We start from the raw sequence: 23920 nt of genomic DNA, 5'->3' as shown, positions 1-23920 counted from the left end.
CCAGCACTCTACTGTCTTGATAACTCCAGGTTTGTGATATAGGTTAAAGTCTGGAATTGTGATGCCTCCAGCTTTGTTTTTCTGTTTCAAGATTGCTTTGGCTGGGGACGCCTGGGTGGCTCAGTCTGTTGAGCGTCCAACTTTTGATTTTGGCTCAGGTTATGAACTCTGGTTCATGAGTTGGAGCCCCACATTTGGCTTTGTGCTGATAGCGTGGAGCCTCCTTGGGATTCTCTCTCCCTCCCCCATCGCTCTCTCTCTTTCTCTCAAGGTAAATAAAAATAAACTTAAAAAAAAAATAGGTTCCTTTGGATATTTGTGGTCTTTTGTGGCTCCATACAGATTGTAGGTTTGTCTGTTTTAGTTCTGTGAAAAATGCTGATGATATTTTGATAGAGATTGCATTAAATGTGTAGATTGCTTTGGGTTGTATAGACATTTTTAAACATACTTTTTTAAATGTTTATTTATTTTTGAGAGAGACAGAATGCCAGCGGGGGCAGGGCAGAGAGGCAGGGAGACACAGAATCTGAAGCAGGTTCCAGGCTCTGAGCTGTCAGCCCAGAGCCAGATGCGGGGCTCGAACTCATGAACCGTGAGATCATGACCTGAGCCGAAGTCAGACGCTTAACCAACTGAGCCACCCAGGCACCCCTGGTAGTATAGACATTTTAAATAATATTTTTACTTTTATTCCATGAGCTTGGAATGTCTTTACATTTGTTTATGTCATCTTGAGTTTTGTTTCATCAGTGTTTAATTTTTTCAGCGTATAGGTCAAAGACTCCCTTTTTAAGATAAAAATAAGGAAGGGGCACCTGAGTGGCTCAGTTAGTTAAACATCTGACTCTTGATTTTTGGCTCAGGTCATGATCTCATAGTTTGTGAGATGGAGCCCTATGCCTGGCTCCATGGTGACAGCACAGAGCCAGCATGGGATTCTCTCTCTCCATTTCTCTCCACTCTGGGCAGCCCTTCTTCTTTGTGGCTCTAGTTTCACCACTTTCTCATCTTTACCCTGGAGTCTAGTGGATATTATTGGTTTCCTACTTTAGCTATCTTAAGTTGCATCATCACCCCTGTTTGTTTCCTTAAGTCTGCCCACACATCTGTAGTGTCCTCATTAAAACCTCTTCATTTGAATCATTTGGAGTGAATTGCATTTATTGCTAGGAATTCTTAGAGTATAGTGACTGAGTAAGTGTGTAATAATAGAATGTATCTAATATCAGTGGAGTAGGAAGGATGGGAAAGGAAATGTTGATTTGACTTATAATTGCACTTTAAAGCTATAGAACTTAATAGAAGTTCATAGGAACAAATTTTTAGGAAGCAACGAAGACAACATAGATTGATGGGATATATTTATGATACTATGCATACCAAAATAAAGATAGGTTTTACCTGTATTTAAATATTATTATTGCTTAATACACCCATGATATAGGCATACGTATTTGGGTATATGCTAATACCAGTATATAATACATTTCAGAAATATATATTAGGAGTATTGATAAAGAGTTTTCATTGACAAATGTGCTGGTTTTTACTTAATAAAGGGTGTGTTTATGAAACTTGTGATTTGTAGGTTATAAGTAACTTGTTTCTTAATTGGTTATAACAAGTAATGGCTCCGTTATGCAGTGTTTGTGCCTAACATTGGACTTCTAGATTCATGAGGGTCTTCTAGAAGTGCAGGTTTGCTAGAGAATTATTAGGGATCTCCTTCTAAGGAACACTTACTTAACTCCTAATGTGTCCTGAACTTTCCCATTTTGTAGGCCAGTTAGTGTTTCAGTAATATTTTCATGGTGTTTGTAGCCACTTCCTTTTTGAGGTAGTTAGTTCCAGCGTATTTATTTGTGTCCTAACAACTTAGGAGTTTTTTTGGAAAATAAACACAATTGAAATGAAAATAAAAATTGTATGCTATTCTTAAATAACCATAATTAGTTACTAATGGATATATGTACCCATTGGGTACTGTACAACTTATTAAACTTTAGAAACACTCTCCTTTCCTGTTCTGTATTGGTTTTCCAGCAGTATTTATGAGAACTCAATGATAGAATATAATCAAAACGAATAAAGTATGATCTGATTTTGAAACTGGAAGTTACCTCATGCTAATAGCTCCTGTTGTGCTTGACAAATGTTTGATTTTCCTGTGTTTCTCTTTGAAAATTTAAAATACCTCACAATTGCCGTATGAGTTTGCTCTGGTAGCCAAGGGCATCTCAGTTCACAGTTTAACCAGTGATTGACAATACCCCAATTCCTCTGCCCTTCAGGTGAGATAACTGTGAAGTCCATGACCTACTCAGATTTTCAGTTTCCCAAGGAGTTTAATTAGGCTCCAGTTATCCATGGCAGTGATTGGCCAGATAATGCACTTGTTATTGTCTGCCTTTCTCAACTTGTTTCATTTCCCGAATCCATTACCAGTACTATATGGGATCTTCCCCCAAATAAATTACTTTTACTGGTATCTTAATAGTCTCAGTCTCTTTGGGAGATAGAAGCAGGTGTTTGTTATGGTTTATTACATATCAATCCATATGCTGTTTCAAAGTCTACTTTAATGAATTCTTTGCATACACAGTGTATATAGATCAATATTATTTTTCTTAAATCCTTTTTAATTGTGTCATCTTATTTACGCAGAAGACTAAATAAACTATAGATATACTTCTTACAGAGTATTTATTTTCTGTATCCCAGTGTAATCAGTACTCCGCTCAAGGAAAATAACATTGTCAGGACTTCAGAAGACTCCTTCTCTTATGTCTTGTGTGCTCCTCCTCTATCAAACCACCTCCATTTTCCACAGAGATAAATACTACTTTTATTTTGTGATAATTATTTCCTTGCTTTTCTTTATAGTTTTACCATAAGTGGATTTATCCTTAAAACAGTTTAGTTTTGCCTTTCTTTCTTCTTTAGATAATTAACTGTATGTTCTCTTTTGTACATAATTAACTGTACCTACTCTTTGTCTTTTCCCACTCATATATTTGTTCTATTTATGAGATTCATTTATATTTCACTTATTTTCATTGATATAAAGCAAACAATTCTTTGGTCTGGTGGGCTTTTCTCTGTATTGTAGAATGTTTAGGAGCATCTCTGGCCTCTACCCATTAGATGCCAGTTACACATTCCTGTCTCTCCTTCCACAGCCCTTTCTCCTCTTGACAATCAAAAATGTCTGCAGACAATGTTAAAAGTCCCCTGAGGGGCCAAATTCCCATAATGTGAGAACTGCCCTAAAGTATTTAGTATATGAATATACTACTTTATTTAAATTTCCCATGCTTGAAGGTAATTGGGTTGTTCCCAGCTTTTGGATAGGATCTACAGTGCTACTATAAGCTAGCTGTCTTTGGTACATATTAATGCAGTGTCCATATATATAAGATGCTATAGTTTGTATACTGAGAAGTGAAATTACTGGGATATAAGAGATGTGGCTTTTCCAGGTAATGCCAGACTGTTCTCTGAAGTGATTGTAGAAATACCTTGTCTTTTTGTATTTTCACATGTATTAATTTTAGAATTAGATTGTCAAATTCCATAAAAAAAACTGTTGAGTTTTGAATAAAATTATATTTAATTTGTACAGTATAACAAACTTCTCAATCTCCATAATTGTTGACATTTGGGGCTGCCTAATTATTTGTTATGGGGAGCTTTCCTGCATTGTAGAATATTTAGCAGCATCTCTGACCTCTACTTCTAAATGTCAGTAGCACCCTACCCCAACCTTCAGTTGTTCCTATCTGTGGGGAGTGAGAAGCAAAGGTTGAGAACTACTGCTGTATAAATAAGGAGGGGTGAATTTACACCTTTATAAAATGAAGTTTTCAAATTCATGATCTTTGCGTATATTTCTCCATTTACATCTTTATGTTTTCAGTCTTTTAGAGGGTATTTTTGCGTATGAGTGAAAAGGTTTCATACATCTGTTACTAAAATCTGTATTTTTGGATTTAAACATTTAAAAAATTATTATAAATAGTGTCTTTTTTTAAAGTAGACTTTATTTTTTAGATGAGTTTTAGATTTACAAAAAAAAAAACCCCAAATTATGGAAAATTCCCACTTCCTCTCCTTTCCTCTCTAACCTTCAAGTTTCTCCTATTATTAACATGTTTGCATTAGTTTGGTACATTTGTTACAATTGATAAACCAGTGGTACATTATTAACTACAGTTCATAGTTTACATTAGGGTTCTCTCTTTGTGCTTCAAAGTTCTGTGGATTTGTACAAATGTATAATGTTATATATCCATTATTCTAGTATCAAAGTCAATAGTTTCAATTGCTCTAAAAAGCTCCACTGTTTTCTTCTGGATATCTCTTTCCACTCACAGTTCCCCGCCCCTCATTCTTGAGTACCCCCCCCCTTTTTTTTTTCTTAATGTTTAGTGATTTTTGAGAGTGCAAGTGAGGGAGGGCAGAGAGAGAGGTAGACAGAGGATCCAAAGCAGGCTCTGCATCAAGAGCACAGAGCCCGACACAGGGCTTGAACTCACAAACAGGGAGATCATGATCTGAGCTGAAACCAAGAGATGCTTAACTGACTGAGCGATGAGTACCACATTATTTCATAATGCTAAGTCTAACTGCCTTTCTAAAATGAATTCACCTTAATCATGATGTGTTATATCTTTTAAATTATTGCTTGGTTTGGTTTGCTAATGTCTTGTTTAGGGATTTTTATATTTGTATTCATTGATGAGATTGGCCTGCAGTTTTCCTTTTTCATTCTTTCCATCTCAGATTTTATTGTCAAGGCTTTGCTAACTTTATGAAGTGAGTTGTGGAGAATATCATCTTTTTTTTGTTTGTTTTCTGGAAGAGTATTTGGGATTGGAATTGTTTCCAGAACATTTGGTAGAATTTGCTATTGAAACCATATGGGTCTGAATTTTTTTGTTTTTGTTGGAAGATTTTAAATTACTGATTCAATTTTTTAAACTGATTTAGCAATATTCAGATTTGTTTGTTTTTGACAAGCTATATTTTCTAGGAAATTATCCATTCTTTTTGAATTTGCAAACTTATTTAATATTGTTATTTGTAATAGGTGTAATAGCCCCTTCTCTTTTTATAGTGTGTATAACTTCTTGTGATATTCCTTTTCATTAGTTCAATGCAAAATGTTTTCTAATTGTTTTTTTCTTTGATTCATGGATTATTTTAAAAGCATATTCCTTAACTTCCAAACATGGAATTTTCTAGTTAACTTTTGTTACTGATTTCTCCCTAGCTTAATTGAATTTGAGGCCAGAGAAAATGATCTGTGTGGTTTTCATCCTTTTTAGTTTGTGTAGACTTGTTTTAAGGTCCTCTGGTCAGTTTTTGCAAATGTTTCACATGTGTTTGAAATCTGTCTGTATTATGCATTAAAAAAAAATTTTTTTTTAACTTTTATTTACTTTTGAGAGACAGTGCACACAAACGGGGGAGGGACTGAGAGAGAAGGAGACAAAGAATCCGAAGCAGGCTCCAGGCTCTGAGCTGTCAGCACAGAGCCCTATGTGGGGCTCGAACCCACGAACCTTGAAATCACGACCTGAGCTGAAGTTGATGCTCAACTGACTGAGCCATCCAGGCATCCCTTATGCATATTTTAAGTGCAGTTGTGTCCATTAGGTTAAGATTGTTCAATAATTGTGTTGACATATTTCATATCCTTTTAACCTATTATTTACTTTTCTAGCAGTTACTCAGGGACGTATTTTAGAATCATGATTGTAGGTTTATATATTTCTTCTTGATTTCTCCTTGAAGGCCTTCCCCTTCCATCATTCTCTTTTTCATGTCCTCTCCCATCACCTGCTTTGTTATTAGGTGCCTAGAAATACTCTAATATTTTCTAGAACTCAAATGTTTTACATTTATTTAATGATCCTCTTTATCTCTGGTAGTGCTTTTTTCTCGTATTTCATTTATTTGAATATTAATAAAGCATACCTCCTTTTATGGCTTTTTTCTGGCCCAACTTTTTCTGGTTTTTTCCTTTCATTGTTCTTCTATCCTTACTATTTAGATGCATTTTGTAAACAGCAAATAGACGGATGGTATTTTTTTATTCAGTCAGAAAACTATTTTTCTTTTAACTGTATCACTTAATCCTTTTTACATTTAATGTAAACAGTGGATGTTTGGATTTATATCGAACCAGTGTTTGTTCTCTGTCCTGACTGCTCTATGTATTTTTTTATTTTGCTTTTTCTTTCTTGCCTTTAGATTCTTTGAATTCAAAAGAATTCATTCCCCCCCCTCTACTTTTTTGGACACTTTGTACTCTTTGCATGCATTTAATGGTTACCCTAGAGATTATAAAAATCATAATTAATGTAACAAAATCTAAAATGTAATTACCACTTTTACCCTTTTCCTAGAAAGTACAAGGACCTAAAGCAATAATTCTATTTACTTCCTTCCTTGTGTTGTAATTTAAATCTATTTAGTTTTCCCTTTAGTCATTATTATTTAAAGAGATAAGGTAGTTAATTTTTTTTTTTTAGTTTTACTGTTATACGTACCATTGTATTTGTTCTTTTTTTAATGTCATATATATCTGAGATCACTTCTGCCTAAAATGCATCGTTTAGAACTTCCATTGATCTTCTATCAGGGATTGTATAGGCTCTGTTGGACTTTTTTTAAAGATTTATTTAACTTGTCTTTATTTATGAAAGTATATTTTGATAGATAGATCATATAACAATTGGCCGTCTTCATATTGAAGACATTTTACTGTTTTCTGGCTTAGATTGTTGTTGAGAACTAGGAATAATAATTTTCCTTTCTTTCAATACTTGTTTTTCCCAAAGCTTAACGTTTCTCTTTGTATTCTGGTATTCTGCAGTCTGACTGTTATGTTCTAGGTATAGAACATATTTCTTTAGATTGGTGTCTTTCCTCAGTTATCTTTTAAAATATTGCTGCTTCTCATTTTATTTCTCTTCTCCCTCAGTAACTTTGTTTAAACTTTGCCTATTGTTTTCTTTGTACCTTTTTGCATTTTTGAATTCCTATATTCCTTTCTGTGTAATATTTCCCCTGTCTTCCAGTTCACTTACTTTTTTTTCATCCATGCCAGTCTGTTTCAGTTACTGTATTGGTCATTTCTAGAAGTTAGAGTTATGTGTCTCTCTTTTATAGGAAAAGAAGTCCATGGAATTGTTCCCTGTGGCTATTCATTTGGTTTTGTATTTTCCTTTTTTAATATGGTGAATTTTTTACAGTCTATATCTGATAATTCTAATACTTGAAGTCTTTGTGAGTCTGTTTATACAGTCATTTTTGCTTATTCCTTTGCATATCCTTTGCATTCCTTTCTTCTTGGAGTGTTTAGTTACTTTTTATTCCAAGCTCCACATTTTCTCTCCAAATTATTAGAAACCTAAGTAAGGTACATTCCTCTAGAGAAGATTTAGCATTTGCTTGACAGGTATCCAAGGGTACTACAAATCGACGACTATTTACACCTAAGTCAAGTTTGCAGTTTTCTGGATCAGATTAAGTGAATTTAGGATATTTGTGAGAGCACCAATGTTTGACTTCTATCTCCCAGGTATCTGTATTATAAAAAGGTTTCTTGGGGCACCTGGGTAGGTCATTTGGGTAAGTGTGTTAATTTCAGGGCAAGTCATGATCTCATGGTTTGTGGGATTGAGCCATGTGTCAGACTTGTACTGACAATGCGGAACCTGCTTGGAATTCTCTCTCCTTTCTCCCTCTCTCTCTCTCTCAAAATAAATACATAAACTTTTTTTTTTAAAGCTTTCTTTATGGATCCCAAAGTATGAGGTATTAGATTTACTGCTCGTTTAACTTTATCTTACAAATGAAATCCTTTGAGCCCCACTTCATAAAAAAGTTGTTTCTTTTAGACCCTTCACCTGAGAAGTCCCAGCTTGTGCATTATAGGCTCAATAAATATTATCAGAGAAAAAGTGATTTTAGCGCTCTTTCTGTATCTTGCTTTCTGCTTTTAGTTTGTCTTTATCCTCAAGGTTTTAGATGTTTTTCAAAATGTTTTTCATGTTTTTATTAGCATTTCAGGAAAACTGTTTATATAAATAATATTGTATATAGTACTACCATAATCAAAACTTTTATATACCAACTTAACATATTTGTTCCCTTGGATAATTGTGTATGTGTAAATGTAGGCCATAATTTTGAACTTTCCACGCTTTGGACATATTTCATATATTTATCTTTTATATTGTTGCAGTTTCTACTTTCATGGACTCTAGTCTCTTGGCACTATTTAAAGTCTTAATTTCTCATTCTTATGTTTTTGGAAGAACTTTCAAATGTAGACATATTCAGATATTGTTTTAGGAATTGTGCAATGAAAACCACAGATAATCCTGATGAGTTTATTATTTAGGAAGAGCTGTTGGTTATACAGAGTACAGAATAAGAATTATTAAAATAGGAGAATGGAACGAGAAATATTTTGGTATATTTTAGCCTCATTTTTCTAGGCCCCATGGGTTTCTGAAGGGTTGTATATATATCAAATTTTTGTGCCCTAAATTATTCTTTAAAAATATTATAAGAATCACACAAATATAGTCAACTGATTTTTTTATTTGAAGATATAAAGGCAATTAAAATGGAGAAATAATCATCTTTTCAACAAATGGTACATGAACTATTGGATATCCATGGGGAGAAAATGAACTTAAAGATCTTACCCCTTTCTTAAGTGAAATGTAAAACTCAAAATTTCTAAAATAAAACGTAAGAGAAAGACTACATGACCTTAGGTTTAGTGATGAGGTTTTGAGGTTTTTAGCTGTAACAACCAAGAGTACATGGAAGCCCATGGAAGAAACAATTGACAAGTTGGACCTTATTAAAATTTTTCTGCTCTGCAAAAGACATTATTGAGAAAATTAAATCACAGACTGAGAAAACATATTTGCAAGACACATATATGGTAAAGGACTTGTAATTAAAATATACAAGGAGCTCTAAAAATTCAGTGATAAGAAAATAAACAGCCCAATTAAAAGTGGGCAAACACCTGAATAGACATTTCACTGAATAAGACATTTCACAGATGGCAATTAAACATGCGAAAAGATGCTCAACATCATTTGTCATAAGGGCAATGTGAATTGAAACAACAAAAAGATATCACTACACAGCTATTGGAATGACTAAAGTCCAAAAAACTGGCAGTATTGATCACTGTCAAGATGTGAAGGCACAGGAAATCATTGTTGATGGGAATGCAAAATGGTGTAGCCATATTGGAAGACAGTGTAACAGTTTCTTACAAAACTAAACATAACCTTACTGTAAAATCTAGTAATTGTGCTCTTAGGTGTTTACCCAACTCATCTGAAACATGCCCACACAAAAACCTGCATGTGTTTAATGTAATTATATTCATTAATTACCAAAAATCGGAAGCAATCAAGGTGTCCTTTAGTAGATGAAAGGGATAAACAGTGGTACATCCATGAAATGGAATATTATTCAGTTATAGGAAGGAATTAGTTCTCAAACCATGCAAAAAGCATAGATGAGTCTTCAGTAGGTATTGTGGAGTGAAAGAAGCCAGTCTAAAAAGGCTACATACTATGATTCCAGTTTCTGTTACATTCTGGAAAAGGGAAAACTATAGAGATGGTAAATAGATCCATGTTTGCCAGGGCTTTGGGGAGGAAGAAGGGTTGAATAGGTGAATCATAAGGGGTTAGGGTGGTGAAACTATTCTGTATCATGCTGTAACGGTAGATACATGATCAGTGCATTTCTCAAAACCCATAGAACTGCTAGAACAAAAAGTAAACATTGATGTATGCAAATTTAAAAAAAACCACTTAACGAGGTCATCCCAGTTGAAGTCAGACTAACAAAAGAATCAAACTGTATTACAAACACATGAAATAACCTCACTGCAGGGGTTTGGGATAAAAGTACTGTCCTAAATACTTAAGAGTAGAGATTATAAGACTAAAGGCAAAAGGAACTGTATGTAAGGATGGTACTCTGGTTGGCAGTTATTTTCCATTGTGGTATGGAAGTCACTATACATGTGTATACAATTTTGAAATCACTATACATATGTATAACTGGAATTAAAAAATTAAGTAAGTAGATAGTTGATGGTGGGAACCAGAGTTTTCACTGTTTGAGATTTCACTGTAGGAAATCATAGATAAAAGCAAGGGGAGAACTCTGGAATATTCTGTGTGGTGTGTGGTCATGGAGTTGAAGATATTAGTATAACTCATATATAGCTTAATATAGATACATATGGCTACATACAGAAGTAGTTACATACATATATATTTCCTTGCTCTTTAAGCCGAGAGGGCCTAAAAGAAATGACATTACACTAACAATGAGCCGGTAGCAAGGAACACACTTAGCATATAAATCTTGGCTTCTTATTCCATTCTCCAGTTGAGGAAGTCAGGGATCCTTACAGCAATATTAGATTCTAAGACTGGGACAGGGAATATACAAGGTGAACCTGAAGCATTTCATAGTTTTTGAAAGTAAATAAGTGCTCAGTGAAAACAAAACGACAGTGAGGGTTTGTCAAAAGGACATAGGAACCAACTGAAAAGAACCCTACTCAGTAGCCAAAAGTAGAACAATTTGAGCAACAAAATACTGTAGAATTGGCTTATAATGTAAACTATAAAATATTCATGAGTCCATGTTATAAATAAATGATTGAAAATGGAACAAATGGGTAATAGACAAATCTTTCATGTAGAAGAATTCAATGTAATTTATATAGATACATATATAAACTTAAAGAAGCATAATTTCTTACACGTTTAGGTGTGGGCTGTACATAGTGACTTCTTTCCAAAGAATATAGTATGGAAAAAGGGGAAAAATATAACGTACCTTGGAGAAACTTGACAAATTCTACCTCAGTTAGATGATCATGATTAATAAGCATATGATTAAAAAATACTTTTGTTTTGATACAATTACAATGGCACTTTTTCTTTGATCTTTCTCTCAAAAACCAAAAACCGTATTTAACCATAAGAAAACCATCATACAAACCCAAATTGACAGACATTCTGTAAACTGCCTTACTGCTCCGTAACACCATTATGATGATCAAAAATAAGTTAGAAACTGTCACAGTGTAGAGTACCCTAAGGAGACATGACAACTACCACCTTTTGTGGTATTCTGGATGAGATCCTGGAACAGAAAAAGGATATTAGGTTAAAAGTAAGAACATCTGAATATGACTTTTAGTTAATATTATCAGGTTGAGGGGAGAAAGAATTTGAGAAAGACTATCAAAAGGTACAAACTTCCTAGTTACTAGATAAATAAGTACTAGGGATGTAGTGTAAGTGAATGACTACTGTTAATACTGCTGTATGATACATAGGAAAGTTGTTAAGAGAATCGATCCTCAGAATTCTCTACACAAGGAAAAATTACTTTTCTAATTATATCTGTAAGAAATGATGGATATTAACTAAACCTGTTGTGATAATCATTTCCAATATATGTAAATCAAACCATGATGCGGTGCACCTTAAACTTGTAGTGATGTATGTCAATTATTTCTCAGTGAAGCTAGGGGAAGAACAAAAATGTTATTAATATCTGCTCATTAGCTGTGACAAATATACAATATTAATATGAGATACTAACAATAAGAGAAACTGGTTTTGGTGTTTATGGAAACATTTTGCACCGTGTAATTTTTATGTTAGTCTAAAACTATTCTAAAATAAAAAGTATGTATTTTTTAAAACATTGTGGAATTCAGTTTAAGGAAAATTCTTTGAGACTCTTATTAAACCCAACCACCTAGTTTTTTTTTGCCCCTTTTTTATCATATACATAGAAGTTCAATGAAATAGAAAAGAGTGGTGCTCTAGAGAAAGATGAGAAAGCCTTAGTGGCAAATAAATTGTGAGAGAGTCTTTGCAAAAGTATACTTGAGATTATTTGGGACCTTGTAGTGACACACCTTTGAAGTACAGCTTAAAGAGTATGACTTGATCATTTATATGCACTTTGATAGGAAAATACAAAGTAATCCTAAATTATCTCACACATTTAAATCCTAAATCATCTTATATATATTATGTAACTGAAGTCAGATATGTAGTGTTGGCTCTAAACAAGTTACTTATAAATAAAAATGTTCACTCTTTAATTTATGGATTCTTACAACGTTATGGGGAAGTTCTCTTGTGCTCTTTTTCCTTTGCTACTTGGAGATGAAACCTGGTTCTACTTAGATGATAACCATTGCACTCGTGGTCTAATTTATGAGAAAGAAACATAATTCAGCATTTTTTTCCCCTACATCTCTCAGTCCCTAGTTTTTGCTTTTCCATACCATGCTATGAAGAGTAATTCTTCTTTAGAGCTATTCTTTACTGCCACAATTTAATTTTTGTCTTCAGTTCCCTAAGACTAAAAATCTTTGGCTGATATTTTTCTTCTAATGTGCTATTGTTACCTTTTTGAGTTCTCCAATTCCTTTAATAATAACCTGAAAATTTGGGTCTTTCTCCACAAAAGTTGCATAGACCTAAATTTTCATACAAAAGGTCCATAGATATTTAGGAATCCATGTGCCATAGATTAAGAAGTCCTGCTTCTCTTGAATCATGTTAATATTAGTAGTAATGCCTGAGGTAGCAGATGGACATTTTAAAAAGTATGTTTATTTTTTTCATTGCCGTTTCCTTTAATTCTTTTTTTTTTTTAATTTTTTTTTTCAACGTTTATTTATTTTTGGGACAGAGAGAGACAGAGCATGAACGGGGGAGGGGCAGAGAGAGAGGGAGACACAGAATCGGAAACAGGCTCCAGGCTCTGAGCCATCAGCCCAGAGCCTGACGCGGGGCTCAAACTCACGGACCGCGAGATCGTGACCTGGCTGAAGTCGGACGCTTAACTGACTGCGCCACCCAGGCGCCCCATCCTTTAATTCTTATGTGGACTGAAGATGAAGATATTAAAAAAAAAATTATCTTTAATGTTTATTTATTTTATTTTTGAGAGAGACAGAGAGAACACAAGCAGGGGAGGGGTAAAGAGAGAAAGGAGGCAGAGAATCTGAAGCAGGCTCCAGGCTCTGAGCCGTCAGCACAGAGCCTGACGTGGGCACAGACCATGAGGTCATGACCCAAGCCGAAGTCAGGCGCTTAACCATCCAGGCGTCCCTTGAGGATATTTTAATAGTTGTTGGAAGATTTGGTGAAAGTAGTTTGAAACATCACCGTTATAAGACAATGCTTGCTTTTGTTCCTGGGCTATACTAACATGGCTAAACCAAGCTCCAGTATTAAGCTTGAAGTGATCATTAAAAAGCAACCAAAGTATTTGTCTCTTTATCTTTCCCCATTCCCTTTCCTCAACAGTCACTGCAATCTTAGGTAACTGTTAAATTCTATATTCTGGTATGCAGTGTTTCTTTAGTAAATACTTCTCAGTTTTAGTAGCCTCAGCATTTCTTCTCCTTTTTGACTTAGATTTTGTCTTGTAATTTATCCATACTTTTTTCAGTCTTTCTCCACTTTATTTTGATGTATAATGTACTGTTACTTACAGTAAAAATGAAGCAGAAGATGAGGCTACCAAAAATTTTCCTGTTATATGTATGAATTATCTCTGGTCCATCACCAGATTAGGTTTTTAAATTAATACTTTATAATCCAGTCTTTACAATAAAAGCTTTAAAATAGAAAGCTGTTTCATACATGGTACAATGAGTAAGAAAGCTCTTAGGAAGGCTCTCTGTTAAACACTCTTAGGCAGTGTTAGTATATAACACCAGTAATTGGTTTGGTTTAGTAATTTAAGGGAGCCAGGTTCAGTAATTTGAGGGAACCAGAATGTTAGTGTCATAAAAGGTATAAACCCAGAAGGGCCTTTTGTTGTATTTGGGTAAGTTGATTTGCTGCTCAAAAAGTTCTGTATGTGGGGTGCCTGGGTGGCTCGGTCCGTTGAGCGTCCAACTTTGGCTCAGGTCACGATCTCGCAGTCTGTGAGTTTGAGCCCGGTATCCGTCTCTGTGCTGACAGCTGAGTCTGGAGCTGCTTCAGATTCTGTGTCTCCCTCTCTCTCTGCCCCTCCCCCGCTCATACTCTGTCTCTCTGTCTCTCTCTCTCTCTCTCTCTGTCAAAAATAAATAAATATTAAAAAATATTTTTAAAGAAAGTTCTCTCTGCTTTCAGTTTTCTCTTCTGTCTGCTTCTGTACCTAGTTGGAAGGATACAAACAAGGCTGGAGTTCTGGCTTTGGATCTCATCATAGAATAGAGTAAGGGTAAAATTCAAAATGAAGAGGATGAGATGAGACCGTGTTCTAAACCATGGGGTTCGTGTAAATGGGGATAAGAATTTGTGGGTTCCTGCTTCTTCGGCATTGACTTCTTTATCACCTTAACTCATCGTTATGGTGGATTCTAGACATTTTGGAAAGAGATGGTTAGTGTCTGGAAGTAAAAGCTTTGGTCTGGGTGCTTAGAAAACTGCTGACTTTGCTTAGTTCTGGAATAAAAGAGATGACTGGTCTCATTCTTCAAGTGGCAATAATCTGACAACATGCACAATTAGGGATCTGGCTTTCAGTAGAGCCCAAAAACTCGAGCTTTTAGCTTTCCTCTAAATGGGCAGGATAATCTTTCAAAAAAGGAATGCTCAAAGTAGGTGAGCATCTTACATGCATCTTGCATCTTACGTGCTATAAGCACAATACTAAATTCTTTATACTTGTTTTCTTATTTTGTTCTCATATCATCCTTAGTCATTTGTTCCACATTTTTTTTCAGTGCTGCTTATGTACTAGGAATTACAGCATTTAACAAAAAAAAATCCCTGCATTGGTATTCTCACCACTTTAAAGATTAGAAATCTGAGTTTTATAGAAAACAATTGATTTTTTCAGTCTCCTATAGCTTAGTAACTGGGGGAGCTGAGACTTAAACCCTACTGTGTCTAATGCCAAAGATTTTAAATGACCCTGCGATGACTTCTTGAGGGTTCTGCTAAATGTTGTGGTTGCTATAACCACAGTTAAAGTTTCTTTTCATTGTGTCCATGTCACTAATTTTGCCAAGGATATGTTCTCCAGCCTCATTTTCATATTGCTTTTCAATTTCATTTTTTGTGTTCTATAATAGCCTGGTAAGGAAAACATAAAATTTCACATTTCTGGCAAACTGAAATGGAGCATTCTTAGCCTACCCTCTAATGAGTGCATATTGGTAGTGACTACACAAATGCTTGACAGGAAAAGATTAATAGCAGTCTGTCCTTCAGTTTAGTTTTTTAACATTTTATTTTTTATTTGAAATGTATTCATTCCTTATTTTGAGTAATACATTTATATAGTTCAAATTTCAGGAAATGCAAAGGGTATGCAATATAATACCTCCATTATATCCCTAAACCTCAACCACATATTTCTCTTTCCCTGAGGCAACCACTTGTGCCAGATATTTGTGTATCTTTATAGAAATATTTTAAATCATATATTATCAAATACATAAATATTCCTTTTTCATTTATGAATATATCCTACAGATCTTTCCATATCAAGCGTAGACCACTTTATTGTTTTTGACAGCTGCATGGATTCCATTGATTTTAGTCAGTTAAAAGTAGTGGTTAGTCATGGACCCTGTAGCCAGACTGTCTGCGTATAGACCACGAATCTGCTACTGGGAAACCCTGTTTGCAAGTTGCTAAATCTCTAGGTGCCTCAATTTTCTCTTCTATAAAATGAGAGAAAAGTAGTACATTCTTCTATTGTTGTGAAAAGTAAATGTTTTAACTTATTTAATAGGGCATATTTATTAGAACAACGTCTGGCAGATAGTGAGCACCCAAGTGTTAGCTGCCACCACCATCGTCATTATCATCAACACTTGCAGTTATTAATCAGAATCTTATTTATGGGTATATGCATTTTTCCTTTTGCTATCACAGTGTTTCAGGGAATAACCTTGTACCTTCGTTATTTCATATGTGTGTGAGTTTATGGATTTTTCACAACAAGTACAATATCCAGGCCAAGGAGTATGTAAATTTGTAATTTCGGTAATATTTGCCAAATTGCATACCATAGGGATTGTATCAAGTTATGTTCTCTCCAGCAGTTTGATAAAATTTAAGTGATCAGTAACTTGATGGTAGTTTTTTGATGTTATTCTATTTCTGGAATTATTGATAGTTAAAAATGATACTTTTGGGGCGCCTGGGTGGCGCAGTCGGTTAAGCGTCCGACTTCAGCCAGGTCACGATCTCGCGGTCCGGGAGTTCAAGCCCCGCGTCAGGCTCTGGGCTGATGGCTCAGAGCCTGGAGCCTGTTTCCGATTCTGTGTCTCCCTCTCTCTCTGCCCCTCCCCCGTTCATGCTCTGTCTCTCTCTGTCCCAAAAATAAATAAACGTTGAAAAAAAAATTTAAAAAAAAAATGACACTTTTGAAAGATCTTCCTTTATCTTCATTAGAGGTATAATCCTGTCAGTAGGGCTTGATCAAACAATCTTTTATTTTTTAATGTAAGATACGTATGTTGGTAGATTATTTGAAGATTCTCGCAGATAGTGTTTTAGAGAGTGGAAGATAATCTATTTTTTTTTCATTCCTTATTTTCAAATATTTCTATTTCTCTGAATCTGAATTATTTCAGATCTTTAATTAATTTTTTTTTAAATTTTTTTTTTAATGTTTATTTATTTTTGAGACAGAGAGAGACAGAGCATGAACGGGGGAGGGTCAGAGAGAGGGAGACACAGAATCTGGAACAGGCTTCAGGCTCTGAGCTGTCAGCACAGAGCCCGACGCGGGGCTCGAACTCACGGACCGTGAGATCATGACCTGAGCCGAAGTCGGCCGCTTAACTGACTGAGCCACCCAGGCGCCCCTTTAATTTACTTTTAATAGCTATCCATTGTCAAAGCTTAAAATAGTAGAGAGAAGACTTAAGATGTTAGGCATATTTCAAGGAACTATAGAGAATACAAAGATTAATAAGTAGTATTCTGCCATACTTTTCTCTGGTGGGTAAGCTAGATGTGAACCATTTCCAGGTTAGAAAATGTAGAAAAGGACAAAAAAAATGTGTAGGACAGAACTTTGGAAATAACCTGTATTCAGGTAAGTAAAAGTGAAAGAAATGAAAGTAAGCCATTAGAGAATACAGTACAAGGATATAGTGTTAATAGAAACCAATATAATGGGCAAATGTTTTCAATAGAATATGTAGGGTATTACTAAAGAAAGACTGCTTGATGTAACAATTAGCAGATAATAGGTGTGAGGAAGCAGTTTCAGTAGAGTTGTTGGACCTAATGAAGAAGAATGAACAGGTAGAACGTAGTAAGTAAATAGGCCTATGTATCAAAAGTCATTGTGACAGCAGCAGGATTTTCTTCTTTAAAAAATTTTCAGTGACAGGCTCTGTTCATTTTCAAAATTACAGCTTTAAACATCTGATTTTACTTTATTAGTAATTGTTACTTATATATGGTAGTCAATTTTTTTAGAAGTTTATTTATTTATTTTGAGAGAGAGAGTGAGTAGAGAAGGGGCAGAGGGAGAAAGAAAGAGAAAATCCCAAGTAGGGCTTGAGCCCATGACCCATGAGATCATGACCTGAGTTGAAATCAAGAGTTACATGCTTAACCGGCAGAGCCACCAGGTGCCCCTAAATATGGTAGTCATTTTTAAAGATGCTAAGCATGAGACTGGTTTTTATGTTGTTTCTAATGCTAGTTGTTGTTTTGTTGCCTTTCACTTTACAATATTAAATTAATGCAGCAAAATATTCCTCCCTTTATGAACTAACTTGGTAGTCCATTGTAATTATAGTTAAGACTCCACTGTATATGAAAACTACGATATCAGTCATGGAAATAAAATAGAACATTGTTTAATAATTAACAATAACGTGTCACTTTTTAGTGAACTGGTATGATTAGTGTTGTCCTTTTTTTGAGTTCTTTAAAAAATCAGTATTACCTGGGAATGCAAACTGGTACAGCCACTCTGAAAAACAGTATGGAGGTTCCTGAAAAAATTAAAAATAGAGCTACCCTACAACCCAGCAATTGCACTACTAGGTATTTATTCAAGGGATACAGGTATGCTGTTTTGAACAGACACATGCACCCCAATGTTAAATAGCAGCACTATCAACAATAGCCAAAGTATGGAAAGAACCCAAATGTCCATCAACGGATGAATGGATAAAGATGTGGTGTATATATACAGTGGAGTATTACTTGGCAATCAAAAAGAATGAAATCTTGCCATTTGCAACTATGTGGATGGAACTAGAGGGTATTATGCTAAGCGAAAATAGTCGGAGAAAGATAAGTATCATATGACTTCACTCATATGAGGACTTTAAGACAGAGAACAGATGAACATAAGGGAAGGGAAGCAAAAATAATATAAAAACAAGGAGGGGGACAAAACATAAGAGACTCAAATATGGAGAACGAATGGAGGGTTACTGGAGGGGTTGTGGGAGGGGGGATGGGCCAATGGGTAAGGGGCATTAAGGAATCTACTCCTGAAATCATTGTTGCACTATATGCTAACTAACTTGGATGTAAATCTAAAAAAATTAAAAAATTAAAAAAAAATCAGTGTTACCAAGTTATAATTTCCATACATTAAAAGTTGCACATTTTAAGTGTACAGATAGATGACTTTGAGAAATGCATATAGCTATTTAATGACACTCCAAAACATAAAATATTTCCATCTTTCCAAGAACAACTAATTCTTCTCATGTTTAATAACTTAAAAATCTCATTTTATTTCTTTTGCTTGCTTAGTACTTCATGAGAGTAGATTTACTTGTCATCTCTACAGCTTGGTGTAGGGATACCTGTTGGTAGTACTTAATTCATTATACTGAAAATGAACAAAAGAGCTATATATCAAGTAACTAAAACATGGTTAGAAATGGTTGTAATTAAAATGATGAGAAAGGTCTCGTTTTTTTCATTTTACAGATTAATAAAAAGTCAAATTAAGTTTGACATGCGAAATGTGCCACTGTAGTCTTTTATTGGGACTCTAAATGAAGAGCACACTTTGATGACTTTTAGTGGCTGTCAGTTGTTCCATGCTCTTTCTTGTAAAAGTACAGTACACTTTAGAGACTTTTCCTTCTTACATTCTTAAATGTGATTTGAATTGGAGCTGCTAATCATTGGCAAGGAATCTGTCAGAGGGTATAAAGTATTTTCTTATTGATTCATTGAGTCTTATTCCTGTGATTTTTATCTTGAATATTGACATGTATAGAGTTGAAACTGAACCTTATGTAGTTATTAGTTCAATATTCTCTGTACTCAAGGTAGATTTTGAACCTTATTTTATTTTATTTAAATTATGTTAATTTTTAACACAAGTCTTTGATATAAACCACTCTTACTATTTTAAGAGTGGTAATATTTATATAGCCATACTTGAGATAAAAATTATATAGCTAACGTAAAAGTAATACTAAAGAATGAGAGAGAAAGGGGTTAACTTTGTTTTTTGTTGGTTTGATACTTAGGTTGAAGTTACTGAGCTATTTTTCATGTTAACAGAAAACAGATTTAGCTGACATGTATTAATTAGATTAAGGAACACTTAGTTTTAATTTATAGAAGAATATTCTGATGATAAAGAATATCAGCTATATGTCTGGATAGCACCAGTCAATCCTTATATAAATATATTGTTTTTTTGTCTTTTCCTGCCCCAACACTCCTCTCAGTTTTTCCCCCCTCATACTTATTCGCAGAATATTCAGGGATTTTTAAAAATGTCTAAAGAACTTTGAAGCTCTTAAGGGATTCCTTTAGGTAGGAGTTTGGGGGAGGAGAAAACCCCAAAAACTTTCAAATAAAATTTTTCAAACATTGGTCAGATTAAATTTAATGTTTAGCATGGGATAGAAAAGGATTAACTGTAAAATCTGTTGTTCCACAGGTACTGTGAGAATAGAGATGTTTCGAAATATGCAGAATGCAGAAATCATCAGAAAAATGACTGAAGAATTTGATGAGGTATAGCATTTCAATATTTATACAAATTGCCAACTTACACTTTTAAAATGGTGAATATATTTTAAGTTTTATTATGATTCGGTGTTTAAGAGAAGATAACTCTGTTCTCATTTATGTAATAATCCGTGCTACTAATTCCATAGTTAACGATCTTTGGGGATTTCATTGCATTGTATGGAGGTATCACTTAATGACTGGTAACTGATAAGGATAATAAAATTAGTGGTGTGAAGTAGAAGTTGGTTCTGGACATTCATTCTTGAAGACCATCTAAAATTCCTAAATTTATAAATACATCTCCAGTAGTTTTATGTTCTGTGGAATTAGTCATATTAAATGCTTTAAAGAAAAAAGGATTTAGAGGTCAAATAAGTGTTAATAGCCTGCATGTTATACCTGTTTAGAGATTGTCAAAGTACATTATTTAAGGTTCTTAGAAATCCTGATGGAAAAATAGCTTCCTTAACTTCATGTAATCCAGAATTCCTAAAATGATGTGCATCTCTCCTTACTTCCCCACCCTCACTCCCTTTTTCTGTATTCCTGTAAAACTTCAGTTTCTGTTTGGGGCAGTCTACTTTAAAATATTCTGATTTCCACTTAGAATACGTATTTTCTTAAAAGAAAAAAATGTATGTGTTTTCTTTGCTAGTCTTCACAGATTAATCAACTTTACACTAATGAAATGTGTAAACACTTTCACAATTTTGTTTGTTTATGGTGAACTCATTTCATGTCATGCTCTGTGCCACCATTAATTCTAGTTTTAACATTCTGCCTTTTGATTTAAATAAGATTTCTATTTTTTGTAGGTGTTCCCTTTTCTTAACTTTAAAACTAATAACAAAGATTTTTTTTTTTTTTTCCAGATCCACTCTGTCAGTGAGGTGGGCTCAGGCTTTTTTTTTTTTTTTTAGTAGGAATATTTATATTTAATTGACAAAAGTATTACACATGCATGGTAAAACAAACACATGTCACACAATACATATCTTTCTCATCAGGTGTTCACCTTTATTCTAGTGATACACACCAAAACATTGTCGTGTGCATCTTTACAGAAACATTCCATCAGTGACTTTCATGCTGTTTAGTCACATTCTCTGGGAGGGAGGGGAGACCTTACTTTGTGACCTATGTCTATATGTCCATAATCACTTGTCTTCATTTCTGCAATCCAAAACGTTCTGAAATTCCAAAGGACTTTCTTCCGCAATTTAATGGTGGCAAAACCTAGCCCCAACTTACCTGAGGCTATTCATTACAATTTTTATTACCTCAGTCAGCGTGAATATTTATATTTATTCCTGGTGAAATATTAAGGTTCTCGATTACAGGGGGCTGCCCCAAATTCTCTTGGGTTGTGATGGAATTAAAAGAGATGCATTATGTTAACTTCTCAAATTCAAAAATTTCTGGATTCTGAAATAATTCTTGAAATTACTTTTCATTTAAAACTAAGGTTTTTATTGTAACTTTGTGAGTTTATATGTGGCAAATAGAAGATAACCAAGCCAGATTAAGGTGCAAGTAGTAGGTTTACTCACCAACTACTGTACTAACTACCATGCCAGGCTTGCAACACAAGTGATTGAGGTCACAGATTAAATAGTATGCATATTGGACCTTCAGGGTACTATATAAGAGTTTAAGACAGTAGTTCCCAAAGTTTGCTGCATATTAATAACACCTGGGTATATTTGGAAACTGACACCTGACTCTCTCCCTTATCCCCAGACCTTCTTATTTAAATTTTAAGGCATGCATCCAGGGCATAGGGATTTTTAAAAGGTCACCAGCTGACTCCAATGCACAGCAAAGTTCGGGAGAGATTTTGAGAAAAAACTGAGATTTAAGTTATAAAAACACTTCATATAGGAAAATAGTATGAGAGAAAATACACTGAAAATTCAAAACAAGATTATTATTGCTTTGTATTAAGATATTGAGATAAATTGGGGAAGATGAGGAATTCAGCAAAATGAAGATTATGATGTACCCAAGAAAATATTCCTGTGAATATTGTCAAATACTCAGGTATTGGAAGAATAGTAAACTGTTATCAAAACTGATAGTTAAATGCAGCAAATGAAATTACTCAAAAAGTGTTCATATGGTTAAATATTTTTCTCCCAATATTTGAGAATAGTGACTAAATCAAAAAAGAATTTTTTAAAAACCACCATTTTATGAATAATTCATGAGGTTAAAGGGATACAGACAGCATAGGGAATATAGTGAATGATACTGTAATAGGGTTGTATGGTGACAGTGGTAGCTACACATGTGGTGAGCATAGCATAACATATGAAGTTGTTTTATCACTATATTGTACACCTGAAACTAAGGTAACATTGTATGTCAACTATACTTCAATAAAAATATATAAATCAATGAATGAAAATAGGAAAGATTCTTTAAAAAAAGTATTTTTTTGTCCTGTTTGACAGTACAGCTAACACAGTTTTATTAGAATATATTCATTTAAAGAAGAATTATATATTAATTATTTTCTAAGGCTATTCATTTTATAACTAAGCATTTTAGCAAGAAACTGCGTTTAAATGCTTACATATTGTTAAATATACAGTATTTTATTGTTTTTGTTTCTTCAGAATACTGTATAGGTCATTTAGTCCCCTGGGAGTGGAAGGAGGTTAGTTTTGGTGAAGTGTATTTTTTTTTTAATGGTTATTTTATTTTTTAATTTTTTTTTTTTTTACATTTATTTATTTTTGAGAGACAGAGACAGAGCACAAGTGGGGGATGGGCAGAGAGAGAATGGGACACAGAATCCAAAGCAGGCTCTAGGCTCTGAGTTGAGCCCAGTGCGGGATTTGAACTCACAAACTGTGAGATCATGACCTGAGCCGAAGTGAAGTCGGACACTTAACCTACTGAGCCACCCAGGCGGCCCAGTGTTTATTTTTGAGAGATCGAGACTGAGAGTGAGTGTGTGGGGAGGGGCAGAGAGAGAGGGAGACAGAGGATCTGAAGCAGGCTCCGTGCTGACAGCAGAGAGTCCAAGATAGGGCGCTCAAACTCATGAACTGTGAGATCATAACCTGAGCTGAATTCAGTGGGACACTCAACTGACTGAGCCACCAGGTACCCTGGTAATTTGTATTTTTTAGTAAAATTCAGAAAGATCTGATAATAAGATCCACTGGATCCTGAGAGCTTAGAGCAATGTCTGCTTCATAGGGAGTAGCCATTGAAATTTTGTTGCATAAATCTATATATTATATTATAGCAAAATAAAGATTAGATAAATTAGAAATAGTTTCAGTTGAAGGTGTTTATATTTGGGTAAGGTGGTCCAAGAGTATGTTACTGACTGAGAAAGTATAGTGTAGCTACTATTCCTTATTACAAACTGATTCTATTCTGATGTTCATTACTTTTTTTTAAGGCTTACAAACCTGCACATAGCCAAAATGCTTTGTAATTGTAATGGCAACCTAATTTAGAAATATATTAATTCCTGGAGCAGTCTGTAGCTCTTTAGAGTTGGTAGATACATTTAGTTCCTGTTGGAGCCCAACACATAAAGCAAAATGTAATAGTATTACTGCTATTATTATTAGATTATTAGAGTCACATCTGCAAATGTAAACTCTTAAGTTATGTGTTCCAAAGGCCAATTTGCATGGTTTTCATATATGGAAGTGTGGCATCTATGTGTAGGGAAACTTTGCAACACAATATATTACTTACTTAGTGCCTTAAATTCTTGTCTGTGTTATTTTGTGTTATATTGCTCACAGAGTTTTATATATTGTGCCCTTGTGTAATGAGTCCAACTTATCCAGAGTCTTGTTTTTTCTCCTCTTGTTTCTAATCTTGTGTGCTTCTAT

General features: G+C 34.3%; 1 protein-coding gene across 4 annotated transcripts in view; it reads left to right on the top strand.

Annotated features, from left to right (window-relative positions):
* Positions 1-23920, top strand: part of STAG1 (STAG1 cohesin complex component) — a 404176-nt gene that overhangs the window by 200551 nt on the left and 179705 nt on the right. For all 4 annotated transcript variants that reach the window (XM_025913742.2, XM_086674339.1, XM_086674341.1 and 1 more), the window contains one exon: positions 19987-20063. In XM_025913742.2, coding sequence (XP_025769527.1) covers positions 19987-20063 — 77 coding nt within the window. The remainder of the gene's footprint in view (positions 1-19986; positions 20064-23920) is intronic.

This window comes from Puma concolor, chromosome C2 (assembly GCF_028749965.1).
Source record: "Puma concolor isolate L17-30 chromosome C2, mPumCon1.1.hap2, whole genome shotgun sequence".
NCBI lineage: Eukaryota > Metazoa > Chordata > Mammalia > Carnivora > Felidae > Puma > Puma concolor.
This window is presented reverse-complemented; position numbering and strand designations above follow the sequence as displayed.